Source organism: Aptenodytes forsteri, unplaced genomic scaffold (assembly GCF_000699145.1).
Source record: "Aptenodytes forsteri isolate BGI_AS27 unplaced genomic scaffold, ASM69914v1 Scaffold72, whole genome shotgun sequence".
Lineage (NCBI taxonomy): Eukaryota > Metazoa > Chordata > Aves > Sphenisciformes > Spheniscidae > Aptenodytes > Aptenodytes forsteri.
Window position 1 is genome coordinate 2,440,502 of NW_008796193.1, and position 17,897 is coordinate 2,458,398.

At 38.0% G+C, this 17,897-nt stretch overlaps 1 protein-coding gene across 1 annotated transcript in view; it reads right to left on the reverse strand.

Annotated features, from left to right (window-relative positions):
* BRWD3 (bromodomain and WD repeat domain containing 3) overlaps positions 1–17,897 on the reverse strand; it is a 54,471-nt gene that overhangs the window by 21,933 nt on the left and 14,641 nt on the right. The window contains exons 5-18 of the mRNA XM_009288005.2: positions 17,684–17,784; positions 16,905–16,975; positions 15,648–15,748; positions 13,790–13,830; positions 10,094–10,198; positions 8,445–8,598; positions 7,784–7,918; positions 6,835–6,963; positions 6,202–6,427; positions 5,361–5,531; positions 3,316–3,499; positions 2,505–2,598; positions 1,719–1,868; positions 814–890 (exon numbers count right to left, since the gene is read on the reverse strand). Coding sequence (XP_009286280.1) covers positions 814–890; positions 1,719–1,868; positions 2,505–2,598; positions 3,316–3,499; positions 5,361–5,531; positions 6,202–6,427; positions 6,835–6,963; positions 7,784–7,918; positions 8,445–8,598; positions 10,094–10,198; positions 13,790–13,830; positions 15,648–15,748; positions 16,905–16,975; positions 17,684–17,784 — 1,739 coding nt within the window. The remainder of the gene's footprint in view (positions 1–813; positions 891–1,718; positions 1,869–2,504; positions 2,599–3,315; positions 3,500–5,360; positions 5,532–6,201; positions 6,428–6,834; positions 6,964–7,783; positions 7,919–8,444; positions 8,599–10,093; positions 10,199–13,789; positions 13,831–15,647; positions 15,749–16,904; positions 16,976–17,683; positions 17,785–17,897) is intronic.

A 17,897-nucleotide genomic window follows, 5' to 3' on the forward strand; every position in this document is an offset into this window, starting at 1 on the left:
AATTATTTTATCAATTGCAAACTCACGGTAAAACTACAGTTATGGCCGATACCTATTTTCACACTAATTATCTCACTGATTCATAGACTGACTTCGTAAGACCTGACTGGACAAAACGCATGAAAAATTTAGAAAACTAGAGCGCTCTTCTAAAAATACAGTTCTGACTTCTTCAATATCCAAATAACACATGTACAGTATTTATATTAGCTCATGGCCCTTCCAGCCATAAAAGCATAACATTAAAAAAAAGAAAAGAGACTGTAGAAATTGTACACAAATACATATTGACAACATAAAAATTAGGAAACACTGAAGTATGAACAGAAGATATGCATGCACTTCTATCAGTATTTCTATTGCATATGACTAACTGGTATTGATTTTTTCAAGCAGTTCTTAATTAAAGACAACATTTTCTTACAAATGGTCTTTCAAAATTGTTCTTGACTTCAAAAAGAAAAAAAAAAGCCCACAAAAAATACAATATAAGATGCTTCATGAAGAATTGGGGAAAAAAAAAGTCAATCTTCAAAATTAGGAATTTTTCACAGTGGTTTTCTGTTGAATACTGTTATAAAAACTTCTACAATTACTTAGTCACCCAAATACATAAAAGTCTTTGTTCACAGACTCCACAAATTTTGTCGGTTACCGTTTTAAACTAGCTAAGTGTACTAAACACTTTGCTTCCATCTGTCACAAGGTGTAACAAATCTGCACTGACTTGTAGTCACAGTATCACAACATCAACTGTCTTACTTAAATTATGTGATCGACTAACATTGACAATTAAGAGAGCAGCAAAGCTACCTGGAACTGCTTTCACTTTGCCATGCTGCCACAGGATCATCCATAGATGCATCACTTGTGCCAACAGTCTCATCTTCCTGTATTAAAAACAAAAGGCTTCACTTTTGGGCCAAGTTTAAAATGTATCATTTTTGTTTGCAAGCAAGTTATATGAGTTGTCTCACCTGAGGAAAGCTTTGTATTTAAGGACTGGTTTAGCTTAAAGTAAGTCTACGATTTCTTTCTGTATCTTAACTAATATTATACTATATGCTTATATAATTTCTGTAGAAAGAGATGTGAATTTTAATGGTATTAGAACCATAGAATGAGTTCTTATTTAAGTGTTTGATTAATAAATTTTAGCGTCAAGTGACCAGCTTTATAGCTATTCTGTATGTTCAATGCATTTACAAAGTGACAACGTTCAGTCTCTTTTTACTTTGCATGCTTCCTTAATGAGAACAAGTTATATTTAATCTGGTATATTTTAAGTTCTTCCCTTGCCAATATCAATGATTAATACCGATACTCAATCTCTTTCAACAGCAGTCTACAGACGTAGATGAAATCAAAGTGCCGAATGTGACCTAGGGTATATGTGCAGTATGAAATCCCAAAATACCAAGTGGTTTAACACAACCCAGTTAAATTTACTTGAAAATGTTTCAGATTTCCAAAAATACACAACCTGTTTTAAGCTAGTTTTGAATACTGTACTGGCATTGAGGTAAATGATCCTTCTCTCTCGAAGATCAACTTGCTACACTAACACCACAAATCCAAATGACCCAATGATTTCTAGTTTCTTCCTAGGTGGAGAAACTCAGAGCCTTAATGGTAACAGTGCTCTCAGCACATCTGTTGTCAAATTACGCTCCTTGTGAAGAGGGAACCTATTGAAAGAATCACTTGATGTATCAGACCTCTGAGGAGCTGTCTGATTCTTCCCGGGCGCGTGCATTTTGACTTGCTCCTTGCTGGTTGTGTTCTATCGTGGAGCGTGTTTGGTAGGCATGCTGGCGTTTGCGTTGGTTTCTTCTCAAAGACCTTCCACTTCCTGGTTGGTAATCGTTCTTTTATCACAGGACAGGAGGGACAAAAAGAAAAAGATTAGAGATTTAATAATGAATTACACAGTTAAAAACCCCCTCATTAAAGTGACTGTACATTGTACCACATCTACAAATGACAACTAAGAAATCTAGAATTAGAAAAGATATTTTTAACACACCTGTGGTTCATTTCAGTGCACATGCAGACTTTTTTTTTGGTCCAATATCAATTCTACTTTTTAAAGTAGCAGTCCTTAGAAAGGAAGTTATGGAGAAATACAATTTTTTCTAAAAATACCTGCAGTCTCTGGATAAGAGAAAAGCTAGCCACTTAAAAAAGTGTGGCACCTCTAATATTTCTCCTAATTTCTACAAGTCAAGCTGAACATCCCATGTGGCTCTGCTCTTTTCCTTTCCCAGCTTCTCCCCACTACTGAAGCCTTACAGATAGAGATTTACCACTGTAAATACTACAATCTGAAAACAGACAAATTACAGTTACGGAAGGAAGGGAGAGAGCCAGAGACACAATTAGTACTATTGATCTTCTAAATCATTTAATAAAATTGGGTTTGGGTTTTTTTGTTTCTCTTTTTTTTTGCTCAGTTCTCAGAGCTGCTTCGCACCCAGGTTCTCTCTTCTACTGAATTAACTCACCCGTTGTAAGGTGTGGGATGGCTTTCTCTTCTTTTCAACAGTGTATAAATTAATTTCAATTTCACCTTTGGCAGCTCGACATTCTTCCTGGACCCTAATTATACATAGGAAACATCCATTTTATTCAATAAATCATCATATAACTTGACAGTTTCATTAATATACACATTAAAATACTTCTGGTTCCCTTGCTACTAGAAATTTGCGCACAAGTCCTCCTAGCAGCATCCACACATACTTCACTCCTGGAATTACAAGTTAAGGAAGCAAATTTGTTAGTTGAGCATGCATAATTATTTTCAAGAAAACTGAACTGTATTAGAATTATTTTTTGTGTTTTTTTTAAATAAAGCTTCAGGAAAAATGTGGTATGTGAACAACTGAAGAAAGACTATAAGAAATTTGCGCACAAGTCCTCCTAGCAGCATCCACACATACTTCACTCCTGGAATTACAAGTTAAGGAAGCAAATTTGTTAGTTGAGCATGCATAATTATTTTCAAGAAAACTGAACTGTATTAGAATTATTTTTTGTGTTTTTTTTAAATAAAGCTTCAGGAAAAATGTGGTATGTGAACAACTGAAGAAAGATTCAATTGTGAAGAGAATGAATTACTATTCTCAACTCTCCAGCAGAGGCTACCACTCTAATCCTAATATCTGAATTTCAAAACAAACCAACCAACCAACCCACCCCCAAAAGCCAACACGTTTCTGAAAAATCGTTTTTTAAAACTCATAACAGGTGTATGGAAGAATCATGAAACATTACACAATTTAATCTTTTTTCCTGTCTCACTTAGCATCTTACTTGCTGATGCCTGGAGGAAGCTCATTCACCACTACTCTCCTGCTCCACGCCATGAGATCTCTCTCCGTTGCCATTTGACTTCGGGGAGCATTGTGGTGCATTTGCCGGACCCCTTCAATCTGACCACTTCTCCGGAGACCAACGTTTGGTGGAGATGTAACATCCAAACCTGGACTTCGAAGAGCTAAGGAAGGAAAAGATTTTTCTTCACTTCTACAACCCATCAATAAAATCTAGAACGTAAAGCTTAAGGACTGCACGGAGATTCTTTTTTGGCAATAAACAACACTTATTCTATGTTAAGTGGCTTTGTCTTTTGCTTCAGATGAACTTTTTTGTGTATTGGCCTTGGACTACTGGAGATGCGCATGCTACTGCAACATCACTGCGGCTTGCTATACCTTAGAGATATCTGAGGCAAGCAAAGAATATAGTCTATGAGAAAAGTTTTAAAGGCACTTAAGTGACCTTCAAATCAAAGTCTTGTCAACTGTTTAAAAGGCTCTGAAATCATGAATCTTAAATTCTATGGTACCAGAAAAGATGAGGTTGACATCTAAAATAATAGACTGCTGCAAGGTTTAAGGTTTCTGTTGTACCTCCATTTGTTCTGTATTTGTAATGCTTATCTACTGTGCCACAGGCACTGCTCCTTCTCTGGGCTTTTCATCAGGTGGCACAACAACGCAGTACTACGTAGTCAGGAGAAAACAGAGACTGAATCTTTAGCAAAGTGAGACAGAAAGACTGATAATATCAGAATCACTGCTAGCACTGCCTTAATTTATCTCATCATTTAGGAATGCATCAACGCAATTTCCACATGCTTAAATATGGTTAACCGTATGAATAAATTGCATTCACGGTTGTGCAAACCTATACAAAAATATTCGGCTATTAAAACATCAAGTACTTTATATATACTCTAATTAACTCACACAAATGAGCAGTTCACATAGCAAAGCCCCTGATCAACGCAAATTCTGTAAGGTCACAGTACTTCAATTTCTATTCCACTCATAGCTGGAAATCCCCTTTCACACAAATACAGGGATATACAAATAAAATTGAGAGCTGGGATTGCACAACACATCAACCTATCATAAGAAGCAGGAAAGACTTCTTGCGAGTCGAAGCTGGCTTCTAGGCCACCTTCTTGACACTACCAATTTAGATCAACGCAGAAGTGTATTTTCAGCATTTTTCACTAATATTTTTCCTATTCTTTCTTGAATTTAAAAGACAAGCAACTCCAAATCTAGCAATCCTAATGAGCTTCGCCAGGAAATCTAATTCAAACGTGTAATCAGTCATTTAACCTAGAACTAACTTATTAGTGAGTGTAAATTTTTTAAAAGCTCAGGATGACTTGCAGCACGAGTCCACAGCATCTGCTCTCTTACGTTGACTGCACTCAGTCAGCTGCCTCACAGTCAGCTGTTCACATCTGATTGAGTTTGTTTTAAATTTTTAATTACTTTGTGTATTAAAAATAAAGTCACAGTAGCAGAACAGTTACCAGGAGAATAATCTCAAGCTTTCTAAGGAAACACTAAGACAGAGCAGACATGTTTATTTTATAAACACTGATGCTCAGCCTTAGCATTTATGCTGCAACAGGAAGCCATTAGTCTGTCACAACATTGTATTCCATTGACATTCTCTAATTATATGCTGTTATCTTGACATTATGCAGTTACAAAGCATCATCTCTGCAGTGACTGACATCAAGACAATACAGTGAACCTTATGTTTATTTTTTAGGAAAGGTTTATAACAAGAATAGTTACAGTCTAATAGTTCTAGGTAATCAGATACAGCCCAGTTAGACCATTGTGTGCCCTCAGCTGCACCTTAAACTTTTAATTCCTCTGCTAGCATCAGTAGAACGTCCAACTGCTCCACACAGGTTAACTATGTGTGTAAGAACAAGAGAGAAAAGCATCCTCAGAGACATAGTCTCAGAACTTACATTAACCCATTTTGATTAGCACCTTACTGTGCTTTAGGAAAAGAAACGACGGAGGTAACGAAGGGACACTTACCTCCATTAACAGAGTGGGATCTATTGAGTGGAGGGTTTGGAAGAGTTTCTCCTTCATTAATTAGTCTCAGATCTTGTTCCCTCTGTAGCTCTCTGATCATTCCATCAAGGATACTCTCATCCTGGTCATTTGTTTGCTGCCCGATGACTTGTTCAACTACTTCACCATCACCTTCACAAGAACAAAGCCACAACTGCTTATAAAATGATTAATTTCTGTTTTACTAAACTCCACAGGAACAATCAAATTTAAAATTGTGCACAATTATTCGACTGCTCTGCAAAACATCTGATCACCAGCTGGCCTTCTGCTCTCATGTAATAAACGGAGGCAAAGTTTAAAAGAGAAGTTACAATAAAAACCTAAAAGTACAGACCACACGGAAAATATAAACACAAACCCTTAGAAACAGCAGAAAGAAATTATGCTTTAGTAGGTAATAATGGAAGATCTCTTCTGGAGATCAGCATTTTGCAAAAGTTTATATCTACAAGAAAAAAAGACCTGTTTTAAAAACCAAAAGCTATTTTTTCAATGTCTGTCTTACCTTCCTGCTTCCTTACTCACATACACAGTTACACCGAGGTTAATGGGACAGTTCTTTAAGCATGCTGCCATATACCTGGTAGAAGTCCACACAACTTGCCTCCAGTCAAGTTGATTCCATAAACTCCCTTTATGCCATAAAGCCACCCCATCTCCTCTTCTACCTCTATACTGAATTTAAACCACTAGTTTCAGAAGACAACTGGAACAAACAAATCCTTATAGTACCATCCTACTGAGCTGGTGCTCAATGCTGTGCAATACATGTATTATGCAAGAGTTTTAGACGGCATACCATTAGCTACATATCCCAGCTGAGGAATAAGTTGTTCATCCTTGCAGTTTTCCCTCCCTGGTACCAGCCGCTGGAATCTTGTGGGATGAGGATTTCCATCAACATCCACCAAGAATGGAGGAGGCATAAGATGTGGAGCCTGTTGAGTCTGTTCATCCAACACATAGTTATTTGCATCACGGATCAGTGGTCGGTAATCGGTATGGAAGAACATCTGATCTGGAATCTGCAAGAAAAGCAATTTAGAAGTAAATCAATGGCCGTTTGCAGCTGTCTTGCTGCTTTGGAATGGCTCCCATACCCATAAACCACAACTCCTACGCTTAGGATCAGCAGAAGAAATGTTATGACAGAGAACAGATTCCTACCACAAATGTGTTTTATTACCAAGGCCTGATGCAAAAATTCAATAGTAAAATATGCCAACAGAGGTGAATAGATAGAAGTTAATGCTTTGTTCCCCTGTCTAGAGATTCTCTTGTCTAAATCTTTTTGATTTAGGTAAACAGCGACTGCTTCATGATCTAATTACTATTTTGTCTGGGGCAGGGTGAGGGAATAAACTGGAACGCAAATACTTCTAAGACAAAATCAGGTCAAGACACAGAAGAGTTTAAAATTCATTCAACCCACCTTTTCATAATATTTATTGCATCCAAAACCAAATAGTAGCAGATGTCCATGAGAGTCTGTGCAGGCAAAATGCTGTCCATCTGGTGAGAACTTGCAATCAAAAACAGCTCCATGGCCTTGGCCCTCAATCTGTATACAAGCACAGAGCATTCCTTTCACAGTCATGCATTCTCTACAAGAGCATTTTTACAAAAATTTCACCTGTGCTCCAACAAGTATTTAATCCTAATTCTGTGTAACTTCTCATCTAGCTCAAGACTGATTTACACTTATATTTTTTCCACTTAATTATTAAAGCTAAACTGAACAATGCAGTAAAGCCTTGCATTCTCTCTTTGTCCTGAAATTTCAGTACAACTTTTAATGTATGTTCTGAAACAACTACCTAGAAATCTACATTTTACGTTAATGGAAGACATAGGGCAAGCCTGCACCAAAGATCTCAGACATGTATTGGCTCCGTACAAGCAGGTTTCACAGCCCCAAGTGCCAGGAGGCTAGCTCAGGTCCTGAAGCAGTACAGCTGCGTTTGCTCAGCACTGGAACCTCACCAACAAACCTGGCACTGGGCGCATCAAGATAGATGCAGCACGGAGCCAGCCACACCGTTTCCCAGACCGCAGCATTGCGCTACAACACACAGGCTTACTGGTTTTCATTGCTCTACCTTGGGAGTCGCTATGATCTTTTGCCTGGTATAACCGTACCCATACACATTAACAATATTCAGATGTAACAGATCCCCTCACTGTTACACTCACAATATGCAACAACATACTTTGGCATTGCTTACTGAAGAGTACAGGGGCTTTTTTTTAATATGTAGAAGTTTTCCCCTAATCCTGTTGTAACATTGGTCACAATAGGTATATAATGAAATCTGCTTCTGCCTCAAGACCAGTTTTACACAAATGTGAAAAAGACCCCACCCTTCCCTGATCATTCTTACCATGTTAAAGTAATTGCGAATTTTTGTTCCTTTGTCTATATCCCAAACAAAAATATTTCCATCATGACCCGCCGAAAGTACAATCCTTTGGTCAAACGGATGGGCCTCCAGAACAAAAACTTCGTCATCGTGACCCTGCAGTGAAAGCAGGGTGGAAAAGAAAGTAACGTTTCTCCACGTAGTATCTCCAAACCTGCTAGTATTTAGTGTGAGGACATCTCAGTTCAGGTAGTCATCCATGACAGCTCAATTTACTGGATCTTAGACTAGACCTGTGTCTGTACTTAGGCAACGTTTCTGTCAGAGGCTTGGCATGATCACTGCCCACTTTGTAAATGCCTCGGACTGTAGCTCAGCACAGCTGAGATGGAGAGGGACGGGGAGGAAGGAGAAATCAGCAGCGAGGACAGCTGCAAGCCTCTAATCTGGACACAAACGGTGGCCTCCAAAGGGCTCCCTTGTCAGCCAGCAATCACCAGGGTCTAGCAGCATTTTGGTCATCACCTCCTTTCCCCATGACACATACTCCTCCCAATAAGCGTAAGACAGGTGGCGTACTTCAGGACAAAACACTCCCCGTCAGGAGGAATGATGATGCAGTTTAGCCTCAAATCAATTTCAGAGTTGAACATTTGGGATTACCCGCTTGAATTTTACTCACAGATAAGCTATGAAGAAGCTGCCCTGTGGACGAGTTCCACACTTTGAGAAGGAAATTGTTGACTGCAGTGATGACAGTGGCATCGTATCTATCCCAAGCCACCATAGTAACCTTCAGTTTAGTCACCTTGTCCTCCCCAGATGCTACACTGTTTCTAAAGAAATTAATAATTTAAAGAAGAAATAAATCAGTAACTACACATGGAAACTTGTAACAGTGCTAATTCAGTATGAAATTAGGGAGAGCGTGGCTGCCACCACTGTGGCTACTGGCTAATGCAGGAGAATGAAGGATGGCTTCTGCAGTGGTAAAAAACAGAAAATATACAGTACCACTGCATGTTTATGTATTTTTATTGTAGATTTATGGAGTTTTATTTCCTTAAAAAGGAGAAGTTTCTCTTCTGTTCTTCTTAAGCGATCATCCTCGCCTACCCCAATGCTTTCTTTCAAGCTATTCAGTTCTATTAAGTTTTCTCCTACAAGGCATTTGTCTTATCAGTGATCAATATGAGCAAACTCTATAATGAGCAAAAATTTGCTAAATGAATCCAAATCATACTTTGACAGCTAACTTATTAACAATGTTACCGTATGAAATATAAAGAATTCTGCAAAGCAAAATGCCTAATGGATTTCTCCATCTCTGCTTTTTGTTACTGTGCATATTCAATTACAAGGCCACTTACAGAAGTCACTTGAGGATCTCTAAAAGAAAAGCTCGAAGCCCTAATTGAACTGGAGAACCAGATCACCATACCTCATCTCCCACTTGAAAACTTAAGGAAAAATACGATGATAAGAAACGTTCTGGATATACATATTACAGAAATTTTGCCAGGCAAGTCAGGCCTTGGAATGAAGGAAGAAATCCAAAAATGTGTTTACAAATGAATGTTGTTAGGAAAACGAATCTATGTCACATCTCTCATTAACTTTCTGCTTACTGTCATTTGTCCTCAGGTGGGTAAAATAAGCTGTAATGGGCAACACTTTTTTTTAACTAAAATTATTTACTAAATTTATTTACTTGAATAGTAACTGGAATCATAGAAGAAACTGTCAATTGCCTACAACAGTGGCTGTGTGATGCCAGAAACCGTTGAACATATGCATATTTACATTCATATCATACATTTTGCTCAGTTTTCCTCTATTTTAACTTTATTATTCCTTACAATTTTAACTGCATTCCATAGCTCAAAAAAACAAAATAGCACAGCATATGACACAAAAGAAATACTAACGACCTGAGGAAACTGATTACGGCAGTTGCTACTGAGAGCTGACAGAAACTAACACTTGTTTTGGACATTTTTTAAAAAACATGCAGGCCAGCATATGATCAATGAGGTTCTACTAAAAACCTCTTTCTGTGAGATGAACTCTATTTGGCATTCTTTCTTCGTATATAAAATACTAAATATTCCCCAACCATTAGAGTAAGGAACTAACAAGGTATTAATATTGTCTTTTAGGGGCTAATTAACTGTAACTTAACAGATAGAGCCATGGCATTTTCAATACACAAAAAACATGCACTGAAATTAACTCAAAATGGAAGCAAATAAATAGTTTTCAGTACGACGGAAGATTTTGTTTTGCATGTAAATGTTGCTATGAAGTGTGTTCTGTTTCGGTTTGTTTTACCCTGTCATTTTAGTAGCCATATCCAGGACTACACTCTTCCAATCTTGCTGCTGATAGTGCCATATTCTTGCTGTTCCATCTCTGCTTCCACTGACAAATCTTAAGCTATGGAAAATAAAGAAAAAAAAAGTCATGAAATACTGAGTAAGCATAGGTCACTGCTGCTTTTGGTCTAATACCCACATGCCCATCTTAGGAGCTTATTTTCTCGCTGTTCAGTAGCTTCGCTATGGAGTTTTCCATCCTCAGCAACAGTGTGGGCATGCTAAATCCTGCGGCAAGAATATTTAGGAGCTTGGCAGAGGACTGTCATTCACCTTAGGAAAGGTCGCAACAAGCACTCCCTTTTATGTTATTCTGCAACAAACATGCACACACGCACACAAGTATATCTATACTTGGAAGTGTATACTTGTGTATATATACTTGTCTTACTCTATATATCCCCACACATAGGCGTGTTTAACAACTCATAAAATATCCACGAACTGCTGCCGCAGGAAACAGGCAGCTACAAAACGCTGGCAAGCCAAGAGCACACCCATTCGCACCAGCACAGAAGCTAGAATGTATTTAGTCTTTTTTCAACACTTCTTCTTTATATTGTTTGTGCATCTCTGATCTAGAGAATGTAATTAAAAGACAGTGAGGTTACAATTTTCATATCAGATATTGTACGGTACAAAAGAGTTTATATCCCACAACATTAATTACATTTGGCTACAGCTAGCAGATGGCCTTGGAATGACTTCAATGTCGTAATTCATACAAGCTGCACATTCCCTTTTTAATGACATCAGCAAATCCCTTGAGCAGTTCACAGTGGCAGCAAAGAAAAAGAAACTGTATGCCAGGAGTCTAGCATAAATTATAATACATTAACTTAGGGAGAGGGTGAAGACAGAGAAGGGAAATACCCAAGTTGAACGCAAGTAGGTAGCCCTGCCTGTGAAGTTGAACGTGAGTATTTTCATTTTTAAACTCCTCCTTGTTCAAAAAATTCAAGCATCCAGCAAATGCATTTAACTACATCATAATGCTTTGGCTATCAATGTCACAGAAATCGTTTTTGTTGAGGAATTTGAAAAAAGCTCCTCAAGTAATACATTTTCACAGGATGGCCAACACCTTTAAAAGTATATTCCATTTATATACAAAATTACATGTAAAAAGGCAAGCCTATGCAATTTGATTTTAATAAGTGATTCTTTCACCTTTTCAGTTTCCCTGATCTGAATTTTTTCTTCGTGATGAAAGTGTTTAAAAATGCTTGTGACAAGTTTATTTTCTTTTTATTTTTACTTCTTTATGTTAAAATAAAAAGGAAGCTATTGCTTTTCCATTAAAAGCATCGCTATAGCATATAATTTTCAGTGAGTATGTGACCTAGCACCCCCAGTGAGACCTGCGCTCTCACATCCTTTGGAAGGAACTGTTAGTACAATTATACCGGTGCATTCCCACATAATTTTACGTGACAAAGATCTCAGAGTACAGGTGCAGTTCCACTGGCAAAGCTACAGTTTTGCTTGGAAGGCTCCTGCTTGCACACATCCCTTAAACCTTCTGCCAAGCAAAATAAGAAATATAAGCAAAAGCTGGCATAAAACCATTTACATTAAGATGTTGATCGCTAATCAAAGCCTGCCACGCCACACCAACTCAGCTGCGCTGCAGAAGTTTGACACACAGACATGCCTATAGGCACCTTTATACATTTTATCGTGAGCATCCTGACTTTAATTCTTACGTAAGAGACAGCATCCTGACTTAGCACAGTTTTAAAAACTGAAAGCTCTGCAGGTTGCAATGGTTCACTTCATAAGTTTTAAGACCACAGCATTACTGTTATCATCTAAACTAATTAACTGGAAATTCATATATTTGCCTAGAAATTCACGTATTTGCCAGGTATGTCGCCAGAGATAAGTAAATTTCTATGAATAATAAAGCAGACCAACGAAATGATCATCAAGACCCAAAGGTCTTAAGACTGTGCCTCTGTAACCGGTCCTGGACAGGCGGCAGCAACCAAGGACTGCGAGTTCAGAGAGTCTGTGATGTGCGTGTAGAGGAACTGTCCCGTATACTCAGTTCCAGCAACTGGTCAAAGTAAGTGCTGTAGCTCATCGTTAGCCACATAAACGACCACAGACTCACAGAGTCTTCACTCCAGGAAATGTGAAGATCAGCCCATTTATTATCACACTTGGTGATGTTAAGCTATCCAGACGTACCAATGACTCAGTGAAGACTAAAGATAGCGGGTTGCAAGGAGACACCACAAAAATACAGTAGGACACTACTGAAGTATTACATAAAACATCCAAATCCTTGTGAAAAGCCAAACAATTGTAATGAGAAGAACATGTGTAAAGGAAAGTTTTACTCTCAAATGCAGACAAATTCAGCAGGGGAATTTTATCTACTAAGTAGACTGGATCCAAATTTGGGATGTGAGGATCAACTGCGCCTTTACATCCCATTGAAGAGCTGTTCTTTGCTTATCCCCTTGGATATAAATCAGGTTTTTTGCGGTTGTTTTTTCCTGGCAATTTCAGAGTTACAAAAATACAAGATGAGGGATGAGGGCCTGGTTATTCATCGTATCACATATATCACTCCAGAACCTCACAGAAGTTGAGCTCATGAATTATGAGTTTTTATGAAAACACTCTTCCCATATTTTTCAGAACTCTGAGCACCAGAAGAGACAACTTGCTTATTCAGTGTGCCCAGAGAGGGACTGGCAGAAGAAATCATTCACCAAGGAATTAAACGAGACAGATAGTAAAGGGTGGGTGGCCTTATGTTTCAGCAACATATCAGCAATGTCATATTATTTGGAAAATGTTTTCAAATTATGCTAATCATTGGCTGCTTTCTGGTCCCCAGCTGGTATAAATGATACAGATAACATATGCAAGAGAAGTAAATTTTAACAAAAAAACCAAACATATACATAATCTATCAACAACACTATCAGCTTCAGCATGATTCTCACACAGATCATAAATAAGAGCACAGTGAAGTAATGAAAAACAACCCCAAGATAAAAGGTAGTTCTACAGTTCCTTGTTTCCATTATGCATGATACTCATCATTTAGATGCCATTATTTCCTTGATTTCCTTCTATTTCACTTCTGACAACGCATCAGGTCTTATTTCCCCTTTCATGTTTATGTTCTTTTCATAAATGACTGCACTGAGCATGTAAGTGACTGCACAGGTAAAAGCACCTTGCAAGAGAGGCTCCTTTAATGAGGGTCAGACCACAGCTCCTTGCAGACTTACTTGTCTGACCATCTGTGCATGTGCAACAGTTCTAACTTTTGCTTAGAACTGCATTTGTTATAATGCTCTTACTCCAGAAGTAACCCCTTCTGTACTTAACAAGGCTACCTGTGAAGTAAGACACACTTACACAGAAAGGATACAAAATTTGGTTTCCAATTTGCTGTTTAAAAAATACAAAGCAAAAGCATAGTTACAGAATGTTTTTGTTGTTACGGCAGAGGACCACAAGTCCAAGCTCATGGACATGACACACAACTTGCAACGTACTTTAAATAATTTGTCTAAGATTAATCAGAGTCCATGTGCAGTCTTCCTGTTGCACCAAATTTTCTCTAAAATGTTATTTGGAAAATTAAATACCATACTCCTCATGTCAAAATCCCAGGACAGCCACTCACCTGTCACCATTGTTACAGAACTGGACTGCAACCACTTTGTCCTAAATAGAAGGGAGGAAAAAAATAGTAGTAAGTGCTTTGTAAGCTGAAACACTCATCCAAAAAGATCCTAATGATGAGCTTCTATTTAGCAAATTGCATCTTCCCATGCATCTCCTACAACATGCCATCTCACAAATTCAAGAACAGAAAAGTCATGTTTGAAGTTAAAACTTCCCCAGGCATGTCATGTTAAACATTGAAATAGAAAACTTCAGAGAGGTGATGGCTTCGTGTCGCTCCTGAAGTAGCTCAGAGACAGAAACGATTTCCGACTCCGTCTCCCTGATGTTAGACGTTCAGGAGGAAGAAGCTGCAGCAGCTTGTTCCTGCCTGAGCACAGTCTTCCTGCACAGTGCCACAGGACCACACACCCCCCGGGGTAAGCTCTGCCTGGGAAACTCTGCACCTTTTAGACTCCACAGAGTTAGCAGGAATAAGGAACCCCAGGAGCTCACAAGGCCTAGTAGGTACAGCACTCAGCAAGATGGAGAAAGCACAACTTAACCAAATAAATGATCACAGCAGGTTTGCATTTTTTAGACCTGACATTAAAGTGCATCAAAATATTTCATCCAAAAAATGCAGACCTTGGCTTTATTTCCACTTTTAAATTGTTGAGAAACAAATATTATGTTTTAGATATGGTTTTGCCTTTTTTATTTTGCTAAATACTTGTGTTGGCTACGTGCACTTGCTCTTTGTACTCCCACTGACATCTCTAGCTCCTGATAACCAAGTGTCCAATTAGGGAATTTGTTTCAGGGGGGGCTGACAGCAGCCTGTGGTATTAAGAAGAGTAGACTTTCAAAAATTAAAGGAATTACAGTTTATTCCAAACCTGAACTGCTGAATATAGAAGACATTTTTTCTTTTGCGAGCAAAATACTTGTCAGATTTGTTGGCTTGGAGCTCTGAGACTTAAATGTGAGACCCATGACTCCCACTGAAGTTCAGCAAATCAATTTAGACCTCAGGCTTAATCCATAAAATATTGTTCAGGTGGGCAGCTGGGCTATTAAGGTTCAAAGATAAATGCTCCAAACTCCTCACAAGTGACAGCCCTATCAGTGTGGCTATAAGCTGGCCTTTCTGATATATTGTTTACCATGCACATGATAAATAACGCAATCACCACCTACTCTTGGTAACAACTAAGAAATGAAGAAAGATTTGATACTGTTTTAGTGATACTTCTTTATGGGGTTTCATAAAAACTGAGACATTCAACGATTTTAATAAAAGCTATCAAGACTCAAACTCGAAAACTAACATTGAAAGTCATCATACAGGTATTTAAAATAGTCTGACTTTTTACGAGAACCCTTCTGCATTACCTGAGAAAGGATGCTTTTAAACTTGCTTTATTTTCTAAATGAAATTACCATCGTGATCCGAAGTTTGACTGCACACTCTAAAACCAGAATTACTTTGTTTTTTCTTGTTACATGGATTTGTGGTCACAACTGAAGTTAAATACTCGACAGTAAATTTAATAGAAAAAAATCACATCGTACATGAAAACTGCTTCAATTGCCCATTCCAACACAGACTTTCTTCAACAATATGGAAAAATCATCTAGTCCCTCAGTTTCCTGGGGGAATGAAATACATAAAGCATATTTTGCACACATCTCCTGCCTCAGAGGAATTTAAAAATAAACATACCACAAATTTTCAGGCATTTAAATAACACAGTGTTGAGAACCAACTCAACTCTAAAGACAGAAAACAAGCTGAATAGGATGTACACAATCGAAGTTCCTGAAATAAGATAAAGCGGGGAAAAAAAAGATTTGCTTTCCGATTTGTCTCTTACCGTATGAGATTCTAACTCAGCCATTTTCTCCGGAGATTCTGAGCCCAAATAATAAATTCTTATCACGTGGTCAGTACTACCTGTTGCAATGAACATGCCACCTAAGAAAGACAGTGTTTTCTGTGAGAAGAAAAGCCATCCAAGGAACAACTAATTTTAATTACTGCTTTATTGTCAAAAGCAGCAAACCACAGTTTTAAACAGAAAATTTCAATGTAATCAAAACACACGTCCTGAACAAAGCAGTGAACTCTGACAGCTTCTGCTTTAATCTGTATTTTCTCAGACCATATCAGCTTTAGCATAACTATGAGCTCTACAATATTTTCCAGCTGCAAACCCTTCTGACCAAAGGAAGAGAATACTGCAAGTTACAACATTCATCCAACAAACTATTCCGCTTTCCCTCAGAAATTACCACGGCGCTCTCCATCAGCCTATGTGGAAAATTACATGGGGAATAGTTTCATATTCTCACTGGTAAATACCAAAGAACATATTTAAGCCCATCTTCAATATCTGTTTGAAGCACATCAGAAAAATTATTGCTGAATCGGGAGCGAGTGATTAAGCTATTTTCTTATAATGTTTGTTCTATTTACAATATTGCACAAAAAGGGCACTATTGTGTAGTTTACTGCATTGAAATGGTTTTAGTAATGTCAGGATTTCTGGTTTTAAAAAAGGAACGTGGACAAGGCTCCCATGGCTCTAGAATAGCTCTCAATTTCAGACAGCAAAAATTAATGAGAAATTACATCATTTTGCTTGTAAAATACTATTTTTGAGAATTCAAAGCTGCAACACAGGATGTCAGTTAAGCTGATATTTTCAAACACATTGAACTGATCCTCCTAGAACTTAGCCAAATTTGGAAGATTACCAAAAGTGTAACCTCTGAACAGAGGCCACCTGCCTGCCAGATTTCAGGAACTTTTCACTCAAAAACTTTACAAGATAAAACCTTAAAAGGATTTACAAAGAAAAAGCTCTAATGTGCAAAACAACAGACTGAAAGCATAGTCTTCCTTGGAAGCGGCCAAGGCATTTTAGCGTAAATTATAGAAAAAAAAAGAGAAAAGGTAGCTTGAGGCAGACGCTTAGCATGGAAAATTTCAAACAATCACAATTTGGCAGTGCTGTAATTAACTGAAAAAGGGTTTAATACCATTTGTATTTAAAAAGAAGTAACAGTCTTGTCACCAAAGGAATTATAGATCATAAAATACTTTCAGCTACCGTACAATGCATACGTACCGGAACTGAAAGACGAACAAGATATCTGAACACCAGGCCTGGACCTCTCTGCAAATTTTACAGGGCGATCCCTATATGCAACAACACAACATTTTTACTTTTCATTACTTTATTCCAACGCCATTCAACAAGAGTAGTGCACTGCAGCTCAGCAGGTTAAGGTCAATATGCTTATCCTAAATCTCTTTATTTCAGAATTCTCACCTAAGTTTGCTAGAACTTATTTTTCATCTTAGTAATTTCCTTCCTTAGTTTAGTAAGAAAACCATCATTTTCTAAATTGAAAAGACTATTTAACTTATTTCTCATGATACTCACCAATTCAAATCTATTTAAAACAGAACCTGGCAAACCATTAGTCTAATAGCATTTACTCCCTATTAAGTATGGGTTTGATACCGTCTACATATGCGTGTTCTTCTGATTAAAAGCAAAGAAATTCTCCTGCCTGTACATTTTGGACAAGGATTTAGTCCTAGACATAAAAGCTGAAAGTTCTTCCACAACGCTGGCTTGCAAAGCGCAAAACCCAGAAACAAAAGCCCCGATCTCTGCCTCCCCTCTGGGCTGTAATGCCACAGACTCCCCAACACACGTAGGAAAGCGCTCCCTGCCCCACACACTGGTACGGCACTCATGCACCGCGTGTCTATGGGAGAACATATCCCAAGAAACTTGTTCATTGAGAAGGAACACGCCCTTATTTCACTATCCCAGCATTCCTCTCCGCGCCAAAACTCAAAATAAATTTGTCCTTTATTTAAGATAAACAGGCTTACTTAAATTTCATGGTGTTAGCATGCCACTGCCAGAAACAGATTGTTCCGTCAGCACCAGTAGAAGTGAGGTATCGTGTTGTTCCTTTCCTTGCTGGAGAGAACTAAAAATAAAGTTGTAACAGTTAAACCAGCTAATTTCTTTCTCCCCTTACATACTGGAAACCTGTAAATGGATGTTGACAAGAACCTTTTTCATGAACATATTAGCTTTCTC